Source organism: Diorhabda carinulata, chromosome 1 (assembly GCF_026250575.1).
Source record: "Diorhabda carinulata isolate Delta chromosome 1, icDioCari1.1, whole genome shotgun sequence".
NCBI lineage: Eukaryota > Metazoa > Arthropoda > Insecta > Coleoptera > Chrysomelidae > Diorhabda > Diorhabda carinulata.
The window spans coordinates 29,108,319-29,132,023 of record NC_079460.1 but is presented as its reverse complement, the minus strand read 5'-3'; the positions used below and the strand labels follow the sequence as shown (position 1 = coordinate 29,132,023).

Here is a 23,705-nt window from a genome sequence, read left to right as displayed (position 1 = left end):
CCATGTTAATAATAATGTTTGTTTATTAAGTAGAGCTACTTAGTTAATTAGTAAAAGTACATGCACCATACTCACATATTGGCATGTATTGGTATAAACCAAAATAATAAACTATGAATAAAATTGATTTTATCCATGACTCTTGTAAAATATAGCTATTTAAAGTGTGTTTGCTTGATCTTAATAATACCCATCAATCACAGCAGTTATGAATCCATTAATCACTGCTGTCAGTTGCTTCGTTTATTAAATTATAAATTCTATGGTTTTGCTGTGAAAGTTGGTTTCCATCATTTGTAAATCACTGAATATTTTCAATTCAATTATATAAAATTGACAAATTTTCGAAAATTGGAGTTTCTTAGACCAGGCTAGAACTCGGGACCCGCAGTTGAAGGCACGAAGCAACTAGGTCAGCAATGATTTGGAATTTGCGTGTCGTATATCTTTTTCATAAAATACCATGGTTTTTAAAACAATTTATAAATAAGTAGCCTTGAAATGAAATAAATTTGACTCGAATCTATCAAAATTATTGTTTGTATGCGCAGATTTCTAAATTTCTTAATATTTTGTGTTAGATTGTGTTGAAAACCAAACTAGAAATAGATTTGGAAAATGAACATTACTTATCTTTAACGTTCCCAAAAATTTGAGAATTTATTGAGGTTTTTCTTATTGAATTTATTGCTGGAAAAGTCAAGAGAAGTATACAATATGGCTAATGAATCTTTTTGGATGTAGCGAAAGGAAAATAAATCCACCTCCTTATCTGAATTGACATTGTTAGTTAGCACAACGATTATTGTATGAAGAAGTGGTATTTTTTTACAACCTTTTCCACCCTTGATTGTGCATGTACACTTGTAATCATCTTTCAAGAACCTCCAAATTTCCATGCAATCTCACCCCTTTTCCAAAATCTATACTGCAATCTGGATTAGTACGGTAATAAGCGACCGTCGAATTTTTTTTCCAGTTTCATTGCATACTTCCACGCATTATTCGGAAATGTGTGGTTTTCCTTTCAAATAAAAATTTTTAATAATATTCACAAGTGAGTGAAACGATTTCAAATTCAATCAAAATTGAGTGGCGCACAATAAATCATATACTAGGCCGCTAGTTTATATTATTCGCGGCTTGTACACAGCAAGGTATAAATTCAGAAAATTATAAAAAATCACGAGTATTATAAAATGTTTTCAGAATAAAATGTAATAACGTTCATTATACACTCGTGAATAATATAATATTAATGTATACATTTATTTTCTATACGATGAGTCAAATAAATGTTTCATTTTAAAAAAATAAAAACTCCTCACAACCAGAGAAAGATAAATTGTATTACTGAATAAAAGAAAGCAATAGCACACGTTAGTTAGTTCAGTAGAAATGTATTATAAGCCATTTACACTCAAAAAGCGAACATAGATCTTACCTATACTCATACACAGTAAATCTAGATGAAAATATGTTTACCAGAAACGTGCTCCGAATCTCGATAATAATGCTCGGATTTACAGGTGGAGAATGAGTTATTCATTAAAAATAAGTAGATATCAGTAAAACTATGTAAACAAAGATAATTGCTAAATTGTATGTTACCATCCATTTATTGAGGATACAAATTAAATGTAAAAAAATAAGTTGAAGGAAAACAATTGTTTACAGTTTTACATATTTTTATTGCTTGAGAAATTACCAATTTTCCGACGGCAGGCAAAAAGTTAGTATCTGGTTATAGTTTGTGTACGATACAAGATGTAGTAATAAAATACCGTATACATTAAATGACATTTTGTTTTCCCAAATTAGTTAACCAACCAAATGTTACAGAGCTTTGATGTCTAAAAATCAAAATAATTTGTTTCAATATATTGGAGGCCGGTTAAATTTTTTTATGTACTCTGATACGTAGCTTTCTTGTAATATTCTATAAATAAATTATGGTTTTTTTTCTTGACTGTTGGTTTGACGATCCATAATCACTTTCTTCTTACCAGTTGGTATTTTTTGAAAATTGTCGTAGATCTTATTCTCTCAATTTTTCTTTCGACAGTTTTGATTTCTACTTCTCAGATCTAATACCACAATTGTATGAATATATTTTCATCAGCTAATGCACTGGTCTTTATCACATGCTTCGGAAATAAGATTGTTAAGATCTTGTCATTCGACTATGGTGCTTGCCATTTTTTACATTTATTCTTAAGACTTCTCCAGTTTTCTTTGACGTTATATTCGTCGTTCACCATTCAAAAGAGGATTAGGCAAAGTTATATTTCCATTATTGGATATAATATCCAAAAATTTTTTCCAAAAAATTTCCAGTTAAATGGATAAATTTCTGCAATCTGAAACCCGTTCAGTAAGCAGAGGCTTAAGATGAAATGATGTGTGAAGTGGCAATAAAATATCTACAATGCGATTATAGTGACAAAAATTATCAAATTTCAAGATGGAATGCATGCAATGATTGTCTGTTAAGCATAGATAGATAATTTGACACCTCAAAAATCCAGCGAAATGATACAACCTGCCATATTTCTGTCAAGTCCTTTAATCATTCTTACCATTTGTTTCGGACCTTGTTCTAGGTTTGACATATACAAAATAGATTAACATTTGACTATTGAATGCAAACAGAATACAGGATCGGACGATCACGGCATAAAAAATGTTTCTTAATCAAAATTGTGTTTTATACTGTATGTCGCTCAAAAAATTGTTCTGATAAATCTGATTTCTCGGAGTTAGTCCATAATCCATCCATCCATAATTCCATTTTTTCTTCTGAATATTGATTTCTCAAACGATGTAAACATTATATAGTTCGGTCCAGGTTTAGTGTTTTACAACAATATTTTTTCATAATCTTGAATACATGACTTGGTATATATATCGCGGAATATGATCAACAATACCCATCTCATCAGGTCAAACGTTCATTCAAAAATAACTCATATAACCTCAGTAATTTCAGCGCCTTTTTATATAATAAATATTAGGATAAGTAAAGAACCTGTAAAACTAATAAGTACATAGAGTCAAAGAAATATATCATGAAAAATATAAAACCTAAGAATTTTTCAGCAGTATGACGGATCAAGATGCAACAAATTACATTCAATTCGGGAAAGCCTCAGTAAACTTTGTGAACAAAAATCATGAATAATTTTTGTAGGAGTAGATGGATTTAGATTGCATAGACTACACTAAGGTTATTTAAATCGGTTTTTTATTAATCATTTTGATTATTTTGAGTTCTTTCTAAAAATAGGTGTTTTTTGTGGTTGTACTCTTAGACTGAAAAATGTTTGCTTTATCAAAATTCAAACAGGAATTTCATGAATTATGGTAGTCAATAGTTAGTGTTTTATATTTTATTTTAGTAAAAATGGATGGAATATTGAGGATCTGACTGTACGCTATCTTTATATAATATAAAGATTCGTTCATTGGCAAGAAGTGATCCGTTTCCGTGGTCTAAATCTGCATGATCCACGTAACTAATGATTCCTTTTTGAATTTATTCCAAGGCCTCAATCTACCTACTCCTTGGAATAATTTCACCGAGATCATGGAAACTATCAAAATAAATTATCCGCTTAAACTACTTTTTTAGAATAAAAATAGTTTCTTGGCAGAGTCGAATGACTATATTGTCTCTGATAAAAAAGCAGTAGAATAATTGAAGAATACAGCATATTTTATTGTCCTATTTTTGATAATTCTGCAATGAAAGTATTAAAACCCTAAAAAGCCTCTAGCGTATTTCCTACGAAATGAGTCTCAAGTTTCGCTGCATCCCTAGGTACAATAAATAAGTTTATTGTTTTGCGGATGCATTTTAATTAATAATTTTGTACGAACGTAATTTAAGTTTTCTTATGTCACTAGATTACCTGCAGCTACGCGAAATGCTACCATAAACTGAACAAAGATTAATGAGTTTAGTAGTTCACATTCAATGCGAGTAAGTCGTTGAGGTCTCGTTGTACCACAAGACGTAGAATTCGTTCAGACGTTGATACTATTATTAATCCAGAGTGTGTATATAATAGTAAGAAATACATATTAGTAAGTATTATTACAGTGCCATTTTCGGAATGGTTTATTCTGATCTACGAGGGTGATTTGACAGAAGCGTTATTTATCTTAGATTAACAACAGTTGCCAGATTGGTCATCTGAAGAAAACTATTTCTCTTGTTGGGCCAATATAGGGAATAACACCATATAAAAATGAATTTCTTGAATATTACTTTTAAATACGTCAGTCAGTTGAATTATATTTGCTTTACATATTGTTAGCAAATTTACAGAGGATTCTTAAGCGGAATAAATGTGAAATATAAAATGTTCAGTATTACGCGTCGAAAATGTGTATTTGAGCAAATAATACTAATTTTGGCATAGAAATTTTAGGGCTCATATTTTTTGATTATTGTGGCTAAATGAGCTTTTCTAATAGAATAGAATATAAGGAACAAAAAATACATACTTCTTAAGTAACTGTTTCACGTTTTAAATAATTTGAGGTATTTAAGCATCTCAACATTCCAACAAAAAATGTTTTGCAAGTTTTCGGATTCACTCACAAACAATCGAACAACGAAGCAACATAAAAAACTATGTAAAAAAGAGTTTCGAGTGTTAAGAAAAACAATTGGAGAAAATATTCAGACGTTATATATACACAAATAATGTTGAATTGCCAGAACAATAATTTACTGTAATTACTCTAGACATGGTTGATAAAATCCATACCCTTGTACTAAGCGACCGTTAAATAAAAATACGTGAGATAGGTAGAAAGTAAAAATTCGAAAATTATTCGGTTACAAAAGTTCCAAGCTTCGAGAGGCTGCGCTGTAGTTCGGAGAAATTGCTGACAAAACATGCATACCGAACATGGGACTAGTCAGAATAACAGCATAGGGCTAAGATCGTCACTTAAGTGCCTTGGGATGCATATTTGTAGAAGACGCCGACCTCAGTTAGTAGTCGTTTTTAAGTCTCAGTTTTGTTTAGAAATACTAAAATACTCGAGGAAGGGGAAAAAGAGACGAGAAGAATGCAAATTGCAATTGCAAACCCGAAATTTTGTAGTATGTACATTGCACTGTTGAATTTATGGTATGGAGTGTAAAAGCATATGGCTCAAAACAATATTTAGTCTTCATTAGTGACAATATTTTTGCACAAAGATATTGAATTCTTCCAATGCCCAATTTAACTTTCAGCAAACCTGCTTCCAACATCCCCAAAACTTTATCTGGTATCACGTAATTGAAAATGAGTAGAGAGCAGAAAGTAATCGTAGTGTCCAACCATTATTAAAGCGGAAACTTTGATTATCCTCGCCCAAATTGACGAGTACCTTTCGAACCTTCGAATAGAATTGTCGGTTTGTGTGGTATGTCTTATCTTTATATAGTACAGTAAATTAGCTTCTACTAATGGTGATATTCATTAAAAACGTCTTTGGCATTGAGTAAGTTAATAACTTTATATTAATATGACTGACAAGTCAGACGGGGGAGGACCCCCATTTCAACATGAGACTCCTGACAAAATGGACATTGATGTAAACAAATACAATTAAAATAAATATTCTTCAACCGATATCGGACCGTTCTATGTTATTGTTGAAACTACAGAAACCAGTATTCGTATTTCTGCAATTAAGGTAGGTCATTACCTTTTTAAGAAAAAAAATGTAAAAAAAGATATAGTAGATATCAAGCTGATTGGTAAAAATAAAGTGAAAATTATTTTTAAAAACTATCATACTGCAAATTTAATTAAAGGTTAGGAAATAATGAAAGGCAACAAATTGATAACTTATATTCCGATCTTCTTCAATCACAAAAAAGGGGTAATTGGGGAAGTTGACACATTTTTAAGCGAAAAATATATCTTAGAAAATATTGAAGACGAAAAAAAGTCGTAGACCTTAGAAGAATAAAACGCAAAATTATTGATTCCGATAGAGAGGTACAGTACGTACCCAGACAAATGTTGATTGTCACATTTTTAGGAAATAATTTACCTAGTTTTGTCAAAATTGATCTAGTTCGGTTTATAGTAAAACCATATGTTTATCCTGTAGTGCAGTGCTACAAATGCCTTCGCTACTACTACTCGACATACTAAGAAATTTTGTAAAAGTAACACTGAGAAGTGTATAAAATGAGATAAATACATGTTAGAGACAGTAGAGAATGTGAAAGTGATAAATTTTGTATATACTGCGCACAAAACGGTCATAAATATGTGTCAAAAGAATGTACTAATTACCAGCATCAGTAAAACTACCTCAAACAATATATACAATGAATTAAATAACCTCACCAAGTTTTCACATCTAAATGACGGTAATGATAATGAAAATACCCCAGGTAATAAAAATTGGGTGCCTCGTCCACATACCCAACCTCCCAAAAAACGCAAAGCTATTTCTCCCCTTATAGTTAACAAACCTCCTACCTTCAAATCCCAAACCACCACTAGCAACTCTGTCTTGCTCAGCTCCCTTAAGGATGATTTTTAGTTATATAAAGAAAAGCTAGAAATCGAAATTTCACATAAAATTCCGTTCATGTTTGAACAAATTATGAAAAAATTTAATTCAAATATTTCAAACTGGAATATTTTTCAAGAAACACAAAAAGAGATTAAATGTGGTCGGGTACAACTTTTTACATGTAAAAACTTTGTGTTTATAAGCCTCCTAAAATACAAGCGTCTGGCAACATATTTTCTCGCAGATTTAGGGTGATGTAATTGTATGTGGTGATTTCAACTATCATCATAGTTATTGGGGATCATCACTCAATAATACACAAGGTAACAGATTAATATACGCTATAGATTAAGCAAATTTAATTATCTTAAACGATGGCCCGCTAACAAAAGTTGGTAGGCCAAACGAACGACCTTCGCCTATAGACATCACACTAGTTTCATCAAGTCTGATGGGTTACACAGAATAGAACGTGTTAGATGATACATTAGGGTCTGATTATTTTCCTATTCACATCTCGATATTCCGACAATATCTTCCATTACCTATATTACCATCAAGAAAATGGGTAGAGTCCTCTGCTGATTGGGTGTATTTCCAAGAATGCATAGTAAACGACATTTAAAGTAACGGTATAAACTCGTTAGAGTATTTAATAGAAATAATAAACAAAGCAGCATCCAAATCTATGAAATGTCGTACTGGCGGTTTTAAAAAAGTGTCAAAACCCCTTTGGTGGGACGATAATTGTGCTCAAACTACAAATAAACGGAAAACGCTTATCAAATGTACAAAACCACTGCAAACCTAGAGAATTATCTTTTATGGAAAAATATGCTAGCTGGACGCAAACTATTATTCAAAATTCAAAAAAAGCAACAGGAATGCTGGAAAAAATTTGTCAGCAGTTTAAATAAAAACACGCCGACCGCAAAAATTTGGGTTTTGTCAAAAAAAATATCAAAACTCAACTATGAAAAAACAGGCAATACCAGAAAGCCTCATAAGCCAAATGTTTGACAATATCTCCCCAAGTTTTGTTCCAAATATAGTGAAAGGACAAGTATACAAAGTATACAAAGCTCAAATTGACATTTGCAGGATAAAAAATTTTGTATTTTTCTCTTCATAAAATATACCCATAAGATAACTAATTGATTAATAATTTTTCCACATTTTCCATAAAATAATTGTTAAAAATTGGAGCAATTAATGTGGTAGAGATTTTACAAAACCTCCAAGTTTCCATATTCACTTTGCAGTAATCTATATATTCATTATAATATATATTTTAATTATTTATGATAATTCCCTCAAAGCAATGAACCATTGATTAAATACTCCCACAACAATTTAGTATTCTTTCAGATAGATGAAATTGCATCAATTAATGCGTTCCTCCGTATCCATATAATCGCAATAACAATCGGTTGATTATCCTATTGTCATTGAATTAGCAGCAATTAGATATTTGCGGCCATAAATTTCACTGTAAAGCCATCAATCGTATCAACAAGTTACCCAATAGACGACAGATTTAACGTTTGCAAAGATTGTATCAAGCAAAACTTACTCTATTGTTCAGTGAAATGTCAATATGGGATTGATTCTTAATCGCAGATAATGTTTCACATCTCTTCTTGCTTTACTGCGTGATTGAAATCCGATTTGAACAGCCTTCCATAAGTTGTCATCCAGTTATTGCTAACATTATTTAATGCTGAGATTGCCGAGCCTGTTGACATTTTTGCTTCTAATGTTGTCAGAGAATCAAATAACATAATAACATATATAACGATTATCTTATTTTTATCATGGAAAATGGTTCTGATTGAAAATTGATATTTATAAATTTGGACATCAAATGTTCTGTTGGCTTCTTTTCCATATGAGGTGCTCTGTGGTACCACCAAGACAACCCTCTAAAAATAGCGCTAATGTTCAGTTTCTCTTGTATAATATTTTCGTCCATATAATGTAATAGATCCATTCCTTAATTAAATTTTTAATTTCTTCACTTGCCGTCAGAGTGAGGCAAAATTTTATCTCAAGCTTAGCCGCTTTCTCAAAACGTTGATTTACACTAAACAATATGGGATAATCACAGCAATTTCTAATACCAAATTCCATTTCAATTTCAAATCAGAAAAAAGATGGCATAACAAAATGCACCACTGTAAATACATTGAAATAGATGACATTCGAACTCCGACAGTCACAACTAAAATTTTAACAATCTTTGTAAAAAAGTTATACTCCTACAACAGCATAGAAAATGTAGACCCAAAACTCTCATTCTTGCGGTAAAGGTAATTAAAAAAATTTTACATTTTACATATAGAAGGCAATAAATATGTGTTCACAAATCAGAGATAATATATTTTATTGAAACATTCTCCAAAATGAACAGAAACGTAAACAGACAGGCAAATTCGAACAATTGACTATTTCATAAATTACAGTTATAGTGCAATTTTGGAAACAAATATATATTTTTTGAATATATGATATGTTGAACATCAACTAATTAAATCATTTATATCATCGCATCGGTAGACAGTTTTTTTATTCTCCTTGAACGAATAAACATTACGAACTCAAGACGGAATTACCCGTGTAAGAATTTTGTAACAGATTACTTCAACCTACTAGCTAATCTTTACTTCTTATTTCGAAATATAGTGGTAAGGAATTTTTAACCATCATTGATTATACCTATACTTGCAATGTATCCTCCTTTTTATAATCTTGAACGCACATTTCCGTTTCCGTTCAGTTAGATACTTACACTCTTACACATACGAAAAATAATGTGAGTTTCAATATTGTTACGAGCAAGCTCGCGAAATGAGTCCTTAGGCCGCCCCTGTCCAGCTACAATAAAATTTTATTTTTTATTACAACATATCTTTAAAATAATTTTTAGAAAAGTCTATTTACTCATTTCTTATGTTTCTTCTTGTTTTAGAACTTTGTAGAATTCTATTTGTGGTCTATAAATAAATTTATGTAGCGCAGTTAGTAGTTAGTTTCAAATAACTAATCATAGTGAAAAAAACGAATTAGTGAAAATTATTATTCAAGTGATATTTATGAGTAAATATCATTTTTTCATTAGTTAAGTGTATCGTATAAATATAAATAAATAAAGAAAATAAGAGACAGTGTTTATTAACCCCACGAATAGAAAGACCGTAAATAAATACGGAAAACGTTACAATATGAATACACATCCCATTAAAATGATTTATTTGGGCTTAAGATCAAGCCGATAACTGTGATTGTAATGTCACATTCACTTTCCAACAGTTTCAGAAATCTGTACATTATGGAATATTATGTATCATAAATCGGAATTCCATAGTTGGCTAAACTTTCTTTTATTTCAAATAAGTAATTGTTTCAGAGTTACCATGGTCAATAACCACAGAAACGTGAATTCTATTCTAATTATTTATCATCTTTCTAATAATAGATCTGATAGAAGTAGGTAACTTGTAATATCAAATAAAATCACTAATAAATGTTACAAAAGCTATATTGACCGTCTAGTTTTTTCAATTAATGTGACAAATATTTATTTTCAAATTCTATTCAAATCAATGTTGCAAACATATCGAACTCTCCCATCTTTGTTTCTTCTTATTGCTTATACAGTTTAGTTAATACAAAACAATGTATAGAGGAGAATGCTGCGATTTGAATGAAAAATAAACTTCTAATTTTGTTTTGGGTATAATCACGAAAACAATAAAACTAGTTACTTTTTTGAAACAGAAACTGAAGTGGTTCGATTAATTCCACTGAGATTTAATCATTAAATTGATAATATGTTGATTTTCTCGTTATCCTTTTCTCTAGATAAGCAAATGAAGTCGTAAATTGCATGGATAGTATAGTGCGTAGAGCACACTTAATAGAAAATTAAATTGAGCGGTTTTTCTTACTGTTCACAATCATTGTCTGATGAAATATTCCGTAGTATATAACTGTTTACACTGGTTGTAATTTCCTTCTCATTTTTCGAATTTTACAGTGAAACCTGCCGTATAACGAGAATAAAATCTAATGCTAGAGTGCGTCGCTTCGTGTGTTGCAAAAATATAACAGCATACTTGATTACATTTTAAAATCGTTATAAAATAATAAAATTAATGATATTGGCAACTTTTCAATAGAAAGTTGTGATATTAGAAACTAATTAATTTATTTGGACATTTTTCTAAATATATTTCAAATCTAATATCTAAAATTTTAACTACTTCCAGCATTTTACCGACCGATACCACTTATGGTACCAATAAAAACAATTCGTTTTTAATCTTATTTCACAATTGTGAAATATTCACATTACACATTTTGGAGAAGAAATTAGTCATTTTTAATCCCTCATTTCAATATTTTATCCATATTTTTAAATATTTTCAAACGTTTCGACCATATAAGCGATGTCACGATTCAAAATAAATTGAACCATTAATCACTTGCACTGCTCACAAATCATGAGCTATCGTAGTAACACAAAATCTAGGACACCACCTTAAAATTGAACTTTCCCTGATGATTGGAAGATGATATGATGATATATATATATATATATATATATATATATATATATATATATATATATATATATATATATATATATATATACATAATATTCATAATATTTTGTAATTTCCATCATAAAGATGTCCAAAATACTTCATTTTAATGATACTTAATGGTAATGGAACCATATTCAGATAATTCCGATAATTTGACATAGTGACAGACTAGAACTTATCATCTTTAAATATAAAAAAGCTATTGATGATTTTTCAATAATATTGAGTTTGGATGGCGTATATTCTGAGAACCGGTTCATGGACTTTGTCCTAAATTCTAATCTTAATCAGCTGATAATTGAACCAACACGTCTCAGAATCAATAATATACCATCTACCCTAGATTTATTATTTACAAATGACGAACAACTACTGACTGAGCCCGCGAGAGGCTCACTGGATCCCACTGTAGTATGGGATACATTTACAAGTACTGTTGCGGATCTTGAAAACAAGTATTCTACCAGGAAAGTGTATATAAATAAAGTAAAACCATGGATCAATGGTGAAATAATCTCCTTGACAAGGTATAAAAGCAAATTGTGGCGAAAGTACAAGCACACGGTCAGTCAAGCTGATTTTGAAATTCACAAAAATTTTGCCAAAGATTTTAAATAGGAAGATAGAAAGATTTTAAAGGAAGCCCGAGAAGTATAGTATAGTATATTTCAGAGCTTATGGATCTTAGGGTCCCTGCCGGTACCTTATTGTAATAATAATAGTAATAATAATAATAATAATAATGATAATAATAATAATAATAATAATAATAATAATAATAATAATAGTTTCCTCATTTTTTATCTGTATATGTATAGTGCCTAATGTTTGGTGAAAAATTAATGAAAAATAGTAATTAAAAATAGAAAATTGAATACGTTATCTCATTATTTATATCTAAAAATGTATTCAAGTCCTAAATTTTTAATGGAACAGTCACAAAACTATTTTCTGCATTGTATTGTAAAAATGAACAAACTCATTTTTCACATAGACCATAAAGAATCTGTTGATTTCATAGGTATCTCATTTAAAGCTCTCCAATAGAAGTAAATAATCAAGAAGAATAACTAACTTATTTGCCACCACTGAATAATCGAAATTGAAAGTCTCTAATTTAATTAAATGGGATCTGATGACAGAAACGTGTGAAAATACCGAACATTCAGCCGTCGCCGTTGTCGGCAACGGACCTCAACCGAGATAATGTGAGGTGCCCCTCGAATCAGCTATTGAAACCAGTTGAAATTCTTGTGGCAGTCCTTGTCCAGATTCACTAAATTCGCTATAGATTTTGTTGGATGCCTTTCGATTTTCCTCAAAGATTGTTAGATGCCACGGATACTTGCATGCATCATTAAATTCATATTCATTTACCATATATATATATATATATATATATATATATATATATATATATATATATATATATATATATATATATAGATAAAGAAGTATTTGCCAGCTATATTAATGAGAGGTTTCTTATTGGGAACGTTGCAGTAATGAATATTGAATTTTGAATCCTATGAATTCAAAATTTTTACAAGAATCGATACAAGTCAAAACCACCGAAAATCTTGTTTAATTATTTCCCAGACGATGAATACATAAGGATTCGAAAGCTTGGAAAATGTATTAAAGTTAGTCCACTTTGGTGTTTCATTGCCGCTTATCACAATAAAAAATATGCTTATTGGTATTGAATAATACATGTTTGGATCTAAGGAAAGTTTGAAATTCCTTCCATTTTCCGATATTATCTCCGTTAAAATCAATGCATGTACCATCTTCTTTATGCCTGAGTTGTAGGAATCTGCCGAAAGATCGCTTAAAATATCTTATTTCAGCTCTTCGTCGGTTGTGAAATGCGTCCCTCCCAAGTGTCTCTGTAATTCATGGAAGGCATGGTAATAACTGGGGGCCGCTTCCACACGTTGTCGTTTGTTATAATTCGTCAGCATTTTCGGGACCCATCTTGCACAAACCAAAAGCATATTCCAAGCGGTCTCTTAAAATGTTTACTTGTTAATGCAGGACTTGCTGACATCAGCGAATAAATGTTGAAATAAAAACTTAATAGAATTGAAACTATCCCTTTTCCACGATATAATTCGATATAATTTAAATATTATCTAATGACAATGTTCCTTTACTATTCTGGTGACATTTATCTTTATAAGTCGATTTATTGTTTCATCATAAAACTGTTTATATAAAGAAAAATCAGTCTCTTTAACTCCTATGCATTTTATACCATAACTTAAAGCATAATTACACCTATCAAATGTTTGATTAAGTTATTCCGATACGGCGAGTAGGTGATTACATTCCAGCTAGTAAGTACGATATAAGTAATATGAAAATCAAAATGTAATTTAATTCTTTATATATACGTTAATGCATAGAATTAAACCGGATATGTATGAAAGAAGAAGAATTTGGACCAGACCACGGCAATTGAAAATAGACCTGAAAGGAAGAACAGCAACAGTTTTGAGCCAATTTGAAACTGTGTTCTCGCAACCGTTTTACTTTATATTGAGGGCTTCATCTGATTGAGCAATTTAGTAACTTCTCCCGTTTTCTAAATTGTAGATTAATTATTAATTTTCCACAGAAAGCATACATCATGAGGAGAAAGGTACAAACGCTAATGTTGAATCAGATACGCGCAATTAAAACGTCGATTTTTCACCTGTCAAGTTTCAATCAGAAGAGACTTAAAATCAAGACGAATTTGAAACATAAACATATCAATATATCAAAAGGTCTAAGAAATGAGAAATTAAACAAATTTATATATATATATATATATATATATATATATATATATATATATATATGTATATATATATATACATATATAAGGAAACAAAACAAAAAGTTCATTTATGTATTTTCTAGACTCTCAGTGTATTACAGAATATCCACCCTTTTATGAACAAACTTGTTTACTGGAATTTTAAATTAAAGCGAAGGTTTTTCGGCTATAGCAAAATATTTATGGAAGCAATTGTTCGAAAATTCATGAATGCGTAATAAATCAGATGAAAAGAGCAGTGCAAGTCATTTATTGACATTCTGCCGTTTATATTACTAAAATTTAAACGACTCGCTTTCCATTTAAATACTTCTTTTAGAGCTACTTGAATATGTTGGAACGGAGATGGATTTTTAAATAACCTCTTAGCCCTTACCCAACTTAATGTTTCTAGTAGAGCACTCTGTGGTGAGATTCAGCTTCCTTTTTTCGGTTTTTGTAGCAATCGTCCATTAATTTTGACTTCTGTTTTCGGAAGATTTATCTCATCATCACTTCTGTTTATCGTTATACCTTTTACTCGATTTCATTTCTTTCGATTGTGTTGTTTAAAAAATATAATATATTATAGGTTCTCCACAATATTTGCAAGTATTTCAATAATTCTAAATAAAACTGAGATAATGTATGCCATATACATGGTCCATCACGACGAGCTGAATCAATATGTATATGGGAAAGGACTGCGACTAGTATTCTGAAAATTAGCTTGTATGTGTTTTTTGAAATGCTCATTTCAGCTAAAATAAATTCAGTTTCTTTAGTAAGGAACACGCAGTTAGGTACAGTGCTATGAATAATACTAAGCAAAAAGAATACATTATTGTACTGGATTCAAAAATGGAACCAGAGGAATCTTATTTTCCAACAATCGCCTTGTTATCCATTTGGCAAATAAATAGATGTCTAATATTCCGAGAATTATTATATCTCTATTACCGTTAATGGCCAATAAAAATGTTGTAGGTACAGGGATCCTACATCAACTGCTGAAAGATGACTTAGAATAGGTCTTCGCTCTTATTATTTCCAAGAATAATTCGCTACTTGAATTTGACATTATGATCAATTATTGATTCTATTTGATACAGCAACCGAACCTGTAATTATCTTTGTAGACTTCTAATCTATTATTTGGCCAAATTCTTCATATTAAAAGCGATGTATTAATGGATACATGTCCACTTAAAACAGCTGTTAGTGGAGAGTGGGTTGATTACCTGATTACGATCAGATCAGATTCAATTGAATTTTTTTTAATTTAATTGCAAATTTACAATCTACTCAAAAAATACAGAGTAATAAGTAAATGAAATGTTTTCCTGTTAAATGACTTTAGGCGGGCAACATCCACTGATGGGTCTCCGTAATCACTCTATGAGGTCTTCTGGCCAGAGTCTTTTCAATCTTCTCTGTTCCATTGGATCAGTGTAAAGCATGGATATTAGTGGATTTTGGTAGTTTTCGTTTCGGTTTTTGTTTCTTATCACTGATGTCTGAATAACTTCATTGATGGTTATAATACCGAGGAGTAAGATTTAAGTAAAAGGAAGATATGATGGGGTAATTTTTATTTTATTTTAAACAGTAGTCCTTGGTGCTATACTTTGTCGAAAGCCTGTTGGATGTCTAAAAATGCTGAAGTACATGGTTCCTTTTGTTCTAGTGCTTACTTGACATTGTTCACTAATCTATGACACTTTTGGATTGTCGAGTGTTGTTCTCTGAATCCAAATTGATGTGCTGGTAACAGTTCATCTTTAGGTATAATTTCGCTAATTCTATGCAGAAGGATTTTTTCGAAGAGTTTAGATAGTTGTGGTAGTAAACTAATTGGCCTGCCTGAGCTGGGTTTATGGTGAGGTTTTCCTGGCTTCACTATCATGATTATCTGTGCATACTTTCTTTGTATTGGATAATGATTAATTTGTAGTATTCTATTGAATATTGTGGTGGTTAGTACGATGGCTTTCATTGGAAGATGTTTCAATACTTTCCCGGTGATGAGATCATATCATGGAGCTTTGTGTGGGCTTAACAACTGAATTTCTCTGTACACTTGTGGTGGGGTAACTGTAGATCTGGATACGGATTTGTAACGGCATCATTATGTTGAATCATGCTTTGCTGAGGGTAGTTAGGGGTTAGATTTGGGTTCTGGTTATAAATATGTGATGGTGGGGGTTTGACAGAATAGAGGTAGTTCGGAAGAGGTGGGAATTGGTTTTGATAAGTTTGATAGTATTGAGGTTTACTATATTGGCGTTAAGTACTTGACTTCGAAAGTGAAGTTGCTGAGCTGGCACTGTTGTATCTGCATTTGAATGTTGTATGTATAGATGGCTTGGATCGGATCTGTTTCCGGATGGAAGCATTTTAGCCACGTTGGATTAACTTTTTCTTGACTTGTGTAGTTAGTCCACTCTCATCATTAACATTGATAAAAGCTGAATTTCTTTGATTATCGATTTGTTCTCACAAACAGTCAAAGTGTCAAAGAACTAATTTGTAATGCGAACTGTTGCGATAAATTATAAGTTACTAACACTTACCAGTGAAGTAGTTGTTATAATGGAAATAGCTGATTATAATAACTGGTGATAGTTAGTTAATGGCTCAACTGCACCCTCAATTGCAATAATATAATATTTCAATAAATAATATTCTTCTTCCTTATATGATATTTGTTTTTTATTATAATATTTAAGCATTATGTGGATAATAGAATTCATTTACTTTCATTTTACTATTATGAGAAGTATTGACACGAGCAAAGCTAATCGCATTTTCTAAATTAGTTAATTATTGTATTATTAATTGTAATGATCGATTGAGTTGATTTAGGGTATCAAATCATCAAATTCAAAAATTAAGTTATCTCAAACTTAATTCAATTTTTCTACTTCCTTATTTATCAATTTTTGATTATGAGCTAATGAAGTAATAGTTTTTTTGATAAACTATCGGGTTCAATCAATTGAAATTCCGTTTAAAATAATCTTATATCTAATTATTGATGTTTCGACTACTTTCAGTCTATTAGAATATGATTTGACACTGACAATTCGGGCATTTATATTAATCAGTTTTATTAAATTTATCAATTGAAAGAGTAATTAATGAAATTTTTTGGTTAAATTTTGAATATTTATATTATTTTTAAAGGATTCAATGGCTTCATCATATTTTCACTATGTGATTGATCAAGATTTCCAAAAATGCTTTTATTATATCCATTAATTAAACTTCGTTTTATTATGTCAAAAAAAAATGTTTTGAAATTTTCTAAGCGCTGATTGTAATTAATGTCGATCTTCATTATCAATATTTTCGAGACTATTCCAAAGTAAAGTTGAATTTTTTTCTATTAAAATAGTACTGCTAATATTGTAATGATAAAATCTTATGTATCTAGTTCTATGGCTAGAGAGGTAATGTTACAATAATGTATGAAGTCATGTCGACTAATTGTACCAGCTGTAGGGGAAGAATTTATGGTTTATCTGATCTTATCTAATCTGAATTTTTATCTCTTGACATATCGCCGTTGTCAATCTGTAATGAATTTCTTCAATAAATATCATGTGGAGGTTCATATTCAATATTCTTCTTATGAACTGTAATTACTGTTACATTATTATTAGATTTCACTTTTTTTTGGAGCAAATCTAGGAAGTTTATTTCTTTTTTCAATAGTGTGTATGTAAAAATTCTTGTACTTGGTTTATAATTAATAGAAGGATCTTTTTTTCCATTTCTCTTTTCAATTATTTTCTGTTTTTCTTGAAAAGTTTGTAGATTAATTCGTTCATATAGCAATTTAGTTTTTTCACTATGCTGCCTGTGTAATTATTCAAGAATGTTTGATGTTTATCTATATGAAAAGGATCTTGACTATCTAAATGTCCATTCAATATTTCAATCGGTTTTTGACACATTGTACGATGTAATGAACTATTATATACTAATATTGCACAAAGCAGATGATCTCGATTATCAAAATTTTTTTCTTTCTCTTCTTTCATAGTTTTTAAATGTTCTATAAGTGAAGACTGAAAACATGAATCATATCATTAGATGAAGGTTTATCAGGGGTTGCATAATGTATTAATATTTTATGTATATCCACAAATTCTTTTACAAGGCTATTTTTAAATTCTGTACTACTATCGCATACTATCATATGTGGTACTTCCTGGTGTATTTTAAATTTGAGAAGGTATTTAACTACCTATATCGCCGTTGCTCCGTCAATGGGTATCCTTGCCCATATTTGGAAAAAGCATCAGTTATAATCAAAAATGTTTGTCCATTTGCTTGAAATGTATCAATATGTATAATTTCTAGAGGTTTTGTGTTTGTTTGTTGTCTTGTGTTTGTCATATTTATCAATTTGACAATTTTTGTATGGAATTATATATTCTTCTAAATCTGTTTTAGAAGTATGCTAAATAAAATCTTTTCAGAATTTTTAATTCCTCGAAGGTATATTTTTGTCATTATTGTCTGTAACTTCTATAAGAATAAAGTAGAACATTTTACTAGATTATATGCACTATTTTTAGAAGTAATTGTGTACAAATAGGTTCATAATATGTATCTGATTCAAAATGAATTGCATATTTAATTTCTGGTTTTACAAATTATAAATTCTTTCCTTCTCAGGAAATATTTATTTCATTTTAGGTTTATTTGGATTATAATAAACGAAATATAACATTATTCAATTTTTATAATAACTTATAGGTTTTACGGTAATAGGAATTTCTAATATGGGGTTTTCCTGATTGCTAAGAATTGTTTCGCTATTTAATATCTCTTTTGGATTTCTTTGCATATTTTGTGGTAACTTTTCTTGATTATCTTATTTGTTGAGGGTGTTGATGTGCATTTTTTTTATTCTAATTTTCCATCTATTATCAAAATCTGAAAGTCTAGCTGCAGGTGGATAATTGAATAAGGAAGCATTCTCCACATTAGGAGCTTCCAAACTTCTATTTATTTCTTCAATGTATTTTGCTAGGCTAGATAATTCTTTTGTATGTTTTTCCAGAAATAGCATCAGCATTTGTATTCGTTTTACCTTTTTCATAATCGCATTTCACAATTTTTAATCTCCATCTTACAAGTTTGGAATTAGGTTCTTTTAAGCTGAATAACCACTGTAATGTTTGATGATTCTAAAAAAGTTAATATTTCGTCGCAAATTATAAGATCCAAAAATATTTTACATTCCATACTATTGCAAGCAATTTTTTGTCTTTAAATAATATTGTTAAGAGTCATTCGATGTTCTAGATGCATATGCAATCGGTTTATCGTTACCAATTGGTCCTTGAGACAATACAGCACCTATTACAAAATTACTACCGTCAGCTGCTAAATTAAATGGTTATTTAATGATTCATTTGAAAGAAGTTTTTCAGATATTTCAAAACATTCTATAAATTCTTTTTCAAAGAAGCAATTAATGGTTTTTTCATACCTACAAAGTCTTTTCTATTTTTTGTAATAACAAAGTTATAGAAATGACTGTGTTGAACTTGTACAATCAGTGTCTTCTACAATTACAATAATCTTATTAAAAATAAACCTTTGAATTAGAACAAATGATTTCTAAATTAACATAATTAATTATGTATTAAATCAATAATCAATTATATAGGTTCAGAACATATTCCTCGGCATATTGTAAATAAAATAGATAACAGCTGAAATAAAATTGTGAATAATACTGTTTCCCAATTCATATACATTTTTTTGAATATTTATTTTCTGAAGATGACACCGGTCAACACAAAACTTCACTTTATCTTCAAACAACAAAATTTTTATTTTATGAATATCATACCATAATTACGGAAAATATTTCAACAAAAAGGAAAAGTTCTCTCTTGTACCTATGGTGAAAGAAAGTTGAATTTTTATATTTATTCTAATGAATATCAGGAAAATATTCATCAAAGAAAATCTATCAAATACAACAAAAACTCAAGCTGTAACTATTTCTTCTGACACCTTTGGAGAAACTTCTTTCAAATAGCCAAAATATTTCTAAGTATCAGCATTACCGTCATATGTGGGAGTCGAACGAAATTAAGCCATGGATGTATTCGCATATCAAAAACGCTACTGGAGATAAAAGTCATAATATAACAGATTTGTACCGAATATATACTAAATTAATTAAAACACCACACAAAGTAAATCAAATGAGAAAACGAGTATATTGAACTAAATTTGAATCATCAACCTTAAGATGTGTGTACAATACTACCTTGTTCAATGCATGTTGACAACCAAGTCATTATCTAACCAATATAAATTAGTGCTAAAGAATACATAGTACTTGTCGGTTATTAAATGTAGAGTTAATTCTGGTAATCTTCGAGCAAATTATATATAAATTTGTATGAACCTACCTGTAAAAAAATAGTGATAAAGTTTTATATTATAATCAACGAACTAAGTTCAGCTTCACGCATGATTAGTAAATCTTGGCTATTTCTATTAGTTTAGTTCTGTTCTAGAAGTAGTTGCAATAGTTAATAATAATAACCTTTTCTTTAATAATATATATCTGCTTTTTATGTAAATGTCAAAGTAAGCCATATTTAGGAAATCCAGAAGCTATTGATGAGTGAATTAATCATTTCAATCGAAATTTTTCTGGAGCAATAAATATTATTTTACCCTCGTATCCTGATCGGTAAAGATAATCTTTTCAGAAAAAAGATGTCTGAAAGAAAAGCTTCTGCAATGTGGTAACAGTTGATATCGATTTGTAAGAATATAATGTAATATATGATTGTTTTTGTTTCAGCATGTGTCAGCATAGCAAGGTGGGCAGCGCCACAAATTGCAGCTGTGATTCTTCACTGTTTTTTGTCGGGTACGTTTTCCCTCTCTCAAAATTAATGTACCATATCAAGTAATCCTATCTAGAAACAAACAAGATTACATTTCGCCTCTCAGCTTTTGTGTTGTTAGACCTCGTTTTTCAACATTATTGTGACTTTTAACTCTTGAGGGTGTCAGGTTTTAGTGAAATTGTTTATTAAACAATAGCAAGTGAATTCATGTTCTACAATTTTAATCAAATTAGTGTTTTATTTATCAAGAATCCAGCGATCAATAGATTATAAAGAGAAAGAGAGATGTCTTAAATATTTTCTGTAAAATATTCACATTTAGATAAGAATAATCCACTATAGTATCTTTGTTCATAAAATATCCCTCGACGCTTCGAATTCGTTATACTGATGCCTACAAAACTCCGATGTCGTTTGATGTTACTAATAATGGATATAATAAAAAATAATTTGCAAATCGCCATGCCAAAGAAGCCTCTAATAACGCTTCATAAATTCTAGTTCAGTTATATATTGATCTCAAGACCAATTAAAAAACTTTATTCAAGATTTTCGGCCCTTTATATTGCACTGCACCAACATTGTCAAAGCACGTTAAACTGAAATATGTATATAGATCCATAAATACATGAGTCTATTAGTATAAAGTACAAAAGATGTCCGTACGTAATGCTTTCAAATAGATGTCCAAAAGATTAGAAGTATTTCTATTTTCTAAGCTTTTCTACTTGATGATCCTGCCTTTGTTGTTTTTGTATTAAGTTCAGTTTTTCATCCTCAGTTATTTTACGGTAAAAAATCTGAACGTGATTTGAAACTTCATTACAAAAATTGAAATAGTTGACATTGAAACACAATTTTTTTCAAAGATTACACTAGATATTTCTCAATAAAGATTATTTTACTTAGACTACTGTTTGTATTTCAATTCACTTCTAGTATAACTAACCCCAATCTAGTGTATATTTGAGATGATTTACACAAAAATTGAGTAACTCACAACTTTTTTCAACTTTATCAAGTTATTTTTGGTTAGAATACAATAAATTTTTGTTTATCTAAATAATTCTTGAGACTTAATGATATATAATATGCAATTCACTTGCTATTGTAGTGTTGAATCAAAATTATATTTGAAAATGTATTCTTTTGTTTTTTGTTATTGACGTAAGATGTGGTTTTACTATAATTCTTCTTTTGTTTATTTATTAATTCCAAAAACAATGTATACAGGTTGTTCATTTCATTATGATCATTTTATAAATATACGATTAAGTGATTAATGCAATAGTGACATTTAAATTTGATTAATCTCTCATTGATTTGTGGTAGTTAAAAATCGGAGTTAAAATGTACTTAGACGGGGAGCTGTAGGATTATTAATATTTTCAAAGATTACATCGGTGGGAGTAAATTAAAAAAGAGTGTTCAGGTCACATTAACAATAAATATTAGATTTGACAGACGAACCAGACTATGGTGAATAGGATGTCAGTGGCCTCCAAATATTTTCGGCCTAAAACATTGTCGCGTTTCGATTGATTTATTCGTATTTTTATTTATACAAACGCATAAAAATATTTCACTTCCGCGATCACAGAGCACAGTAATATTATCTATTGTTATGATTACTTCCACATTCCTTTTCTAAACATATTGCTTGTGAAAAAAATCTCTTAAATGATTGAAAAAAAATGATACTAATAATAATTTATGTCAGTTTTTCAAGAAAATTATCATATGACACGTAAATCACAAATAGAAGCCGTAATGGTACATTTATCTTACATAATTTAGCATTATCAAGAAGTTCTAAGTGAGCTAATTGTTTTCAAAGATAATCCTGTTAAGTGAGCATATTTTAAAAATTGCAATCTACAAAATTGGTAAATTGCATAATCCTACTCTGATAAATTGTTCTCTACAAACACACTTTTTTATGATAATCACAAGAGAAAAATGCCTGTTTTCCAAGTTACTGTGGAATTTGTAAATAAACTTTTACATCAACAATTCCTCTACATTTACCACAATTATGGTGGGAATAAAAACCGCGGGATTATGTTAAACCATTGTTTAGGCTCTTATACTCAAATTGAAGGTGCTGTTTTTTTTTAAATATATTCGAAGAATGATAACAAATGTTTTTTCGCTCGTTGTAAATATTTATCTTCAGTCAAAGCCTAACGAATATTTTTTTTATATTTCGTTTAATGGCAACCTGTATACCATTTTCATATCATTTAATGAATTCATTTGGAGGCTCATTGTTGTTTTTGTACATAATTTTAATTAGATATTAATTATTTAAGTTGGATCTCGTTGTCATTGTCGATATTTTATATATCAATTTTATAATATAAATTTTCAAATAGAGAAAATTTCGAAAACCTTGAATAAAATACAATGAAAAAGTGTGATAATATTATGTGGGAATAGTTGAAATTGTGATTAACACAAGAGTTTTCTATTGTATGAAGAAGTTGTGATTTGTATATTATTGCTTAGATAATTAATAAAGTAGTGGGAATAAGATATAAGGTAAAAAAAGACACTATATAAAATATAGGTATAACTAATAACCAATAATAAATCAAAGATTTTTAGCGAAAAGAAAACGAATGAAAACAAACTTCCTTTAGGAAGTTTTCATATCTTTATATTCAATCGAATACAACTCCAAAAAATTTCCACTTCTTTTTAATGTTGATCAGAAAGGATCTACAAATTGAATATACAATTTTGAACAATCAAGTTTATCGTCTTTAGATATAGAAAACAAATTCTACATTAAAGGAACGCAATATTTGTATTTTGATTGTCTGAAACACTCCATCAAAAAGTATTTTCTTGGAGAGTCCTCAATTC

General features: G+C 29.7%; 1 protein-coding gene across 1 annotated transcript in view; it reads left to right on the top strand.

The window, feature by feature from the left end:
* The window catches only part of LOC130890665 (lachesin), a 397,611-nt gene extending 374,251 nt beyond the window's left edge, over positions 1–23,360 (top strand). Inside the window, exon 9 of the mRNA XM_057794881.1 lies at positions 20,789–23,360. Within this exon, the coding sequence (XP_057650864.1) occupies positions 20,789–20,883 (95 nt within the window). The 3' untranslated portion in view covers positions 20,884–23,360. The remainder of the gene's footprint in view (positions 1–20,788) is intronic.
* The last annotated feature ends 345 nt before the right edge of the window (positions 23,361–23,705 follow it).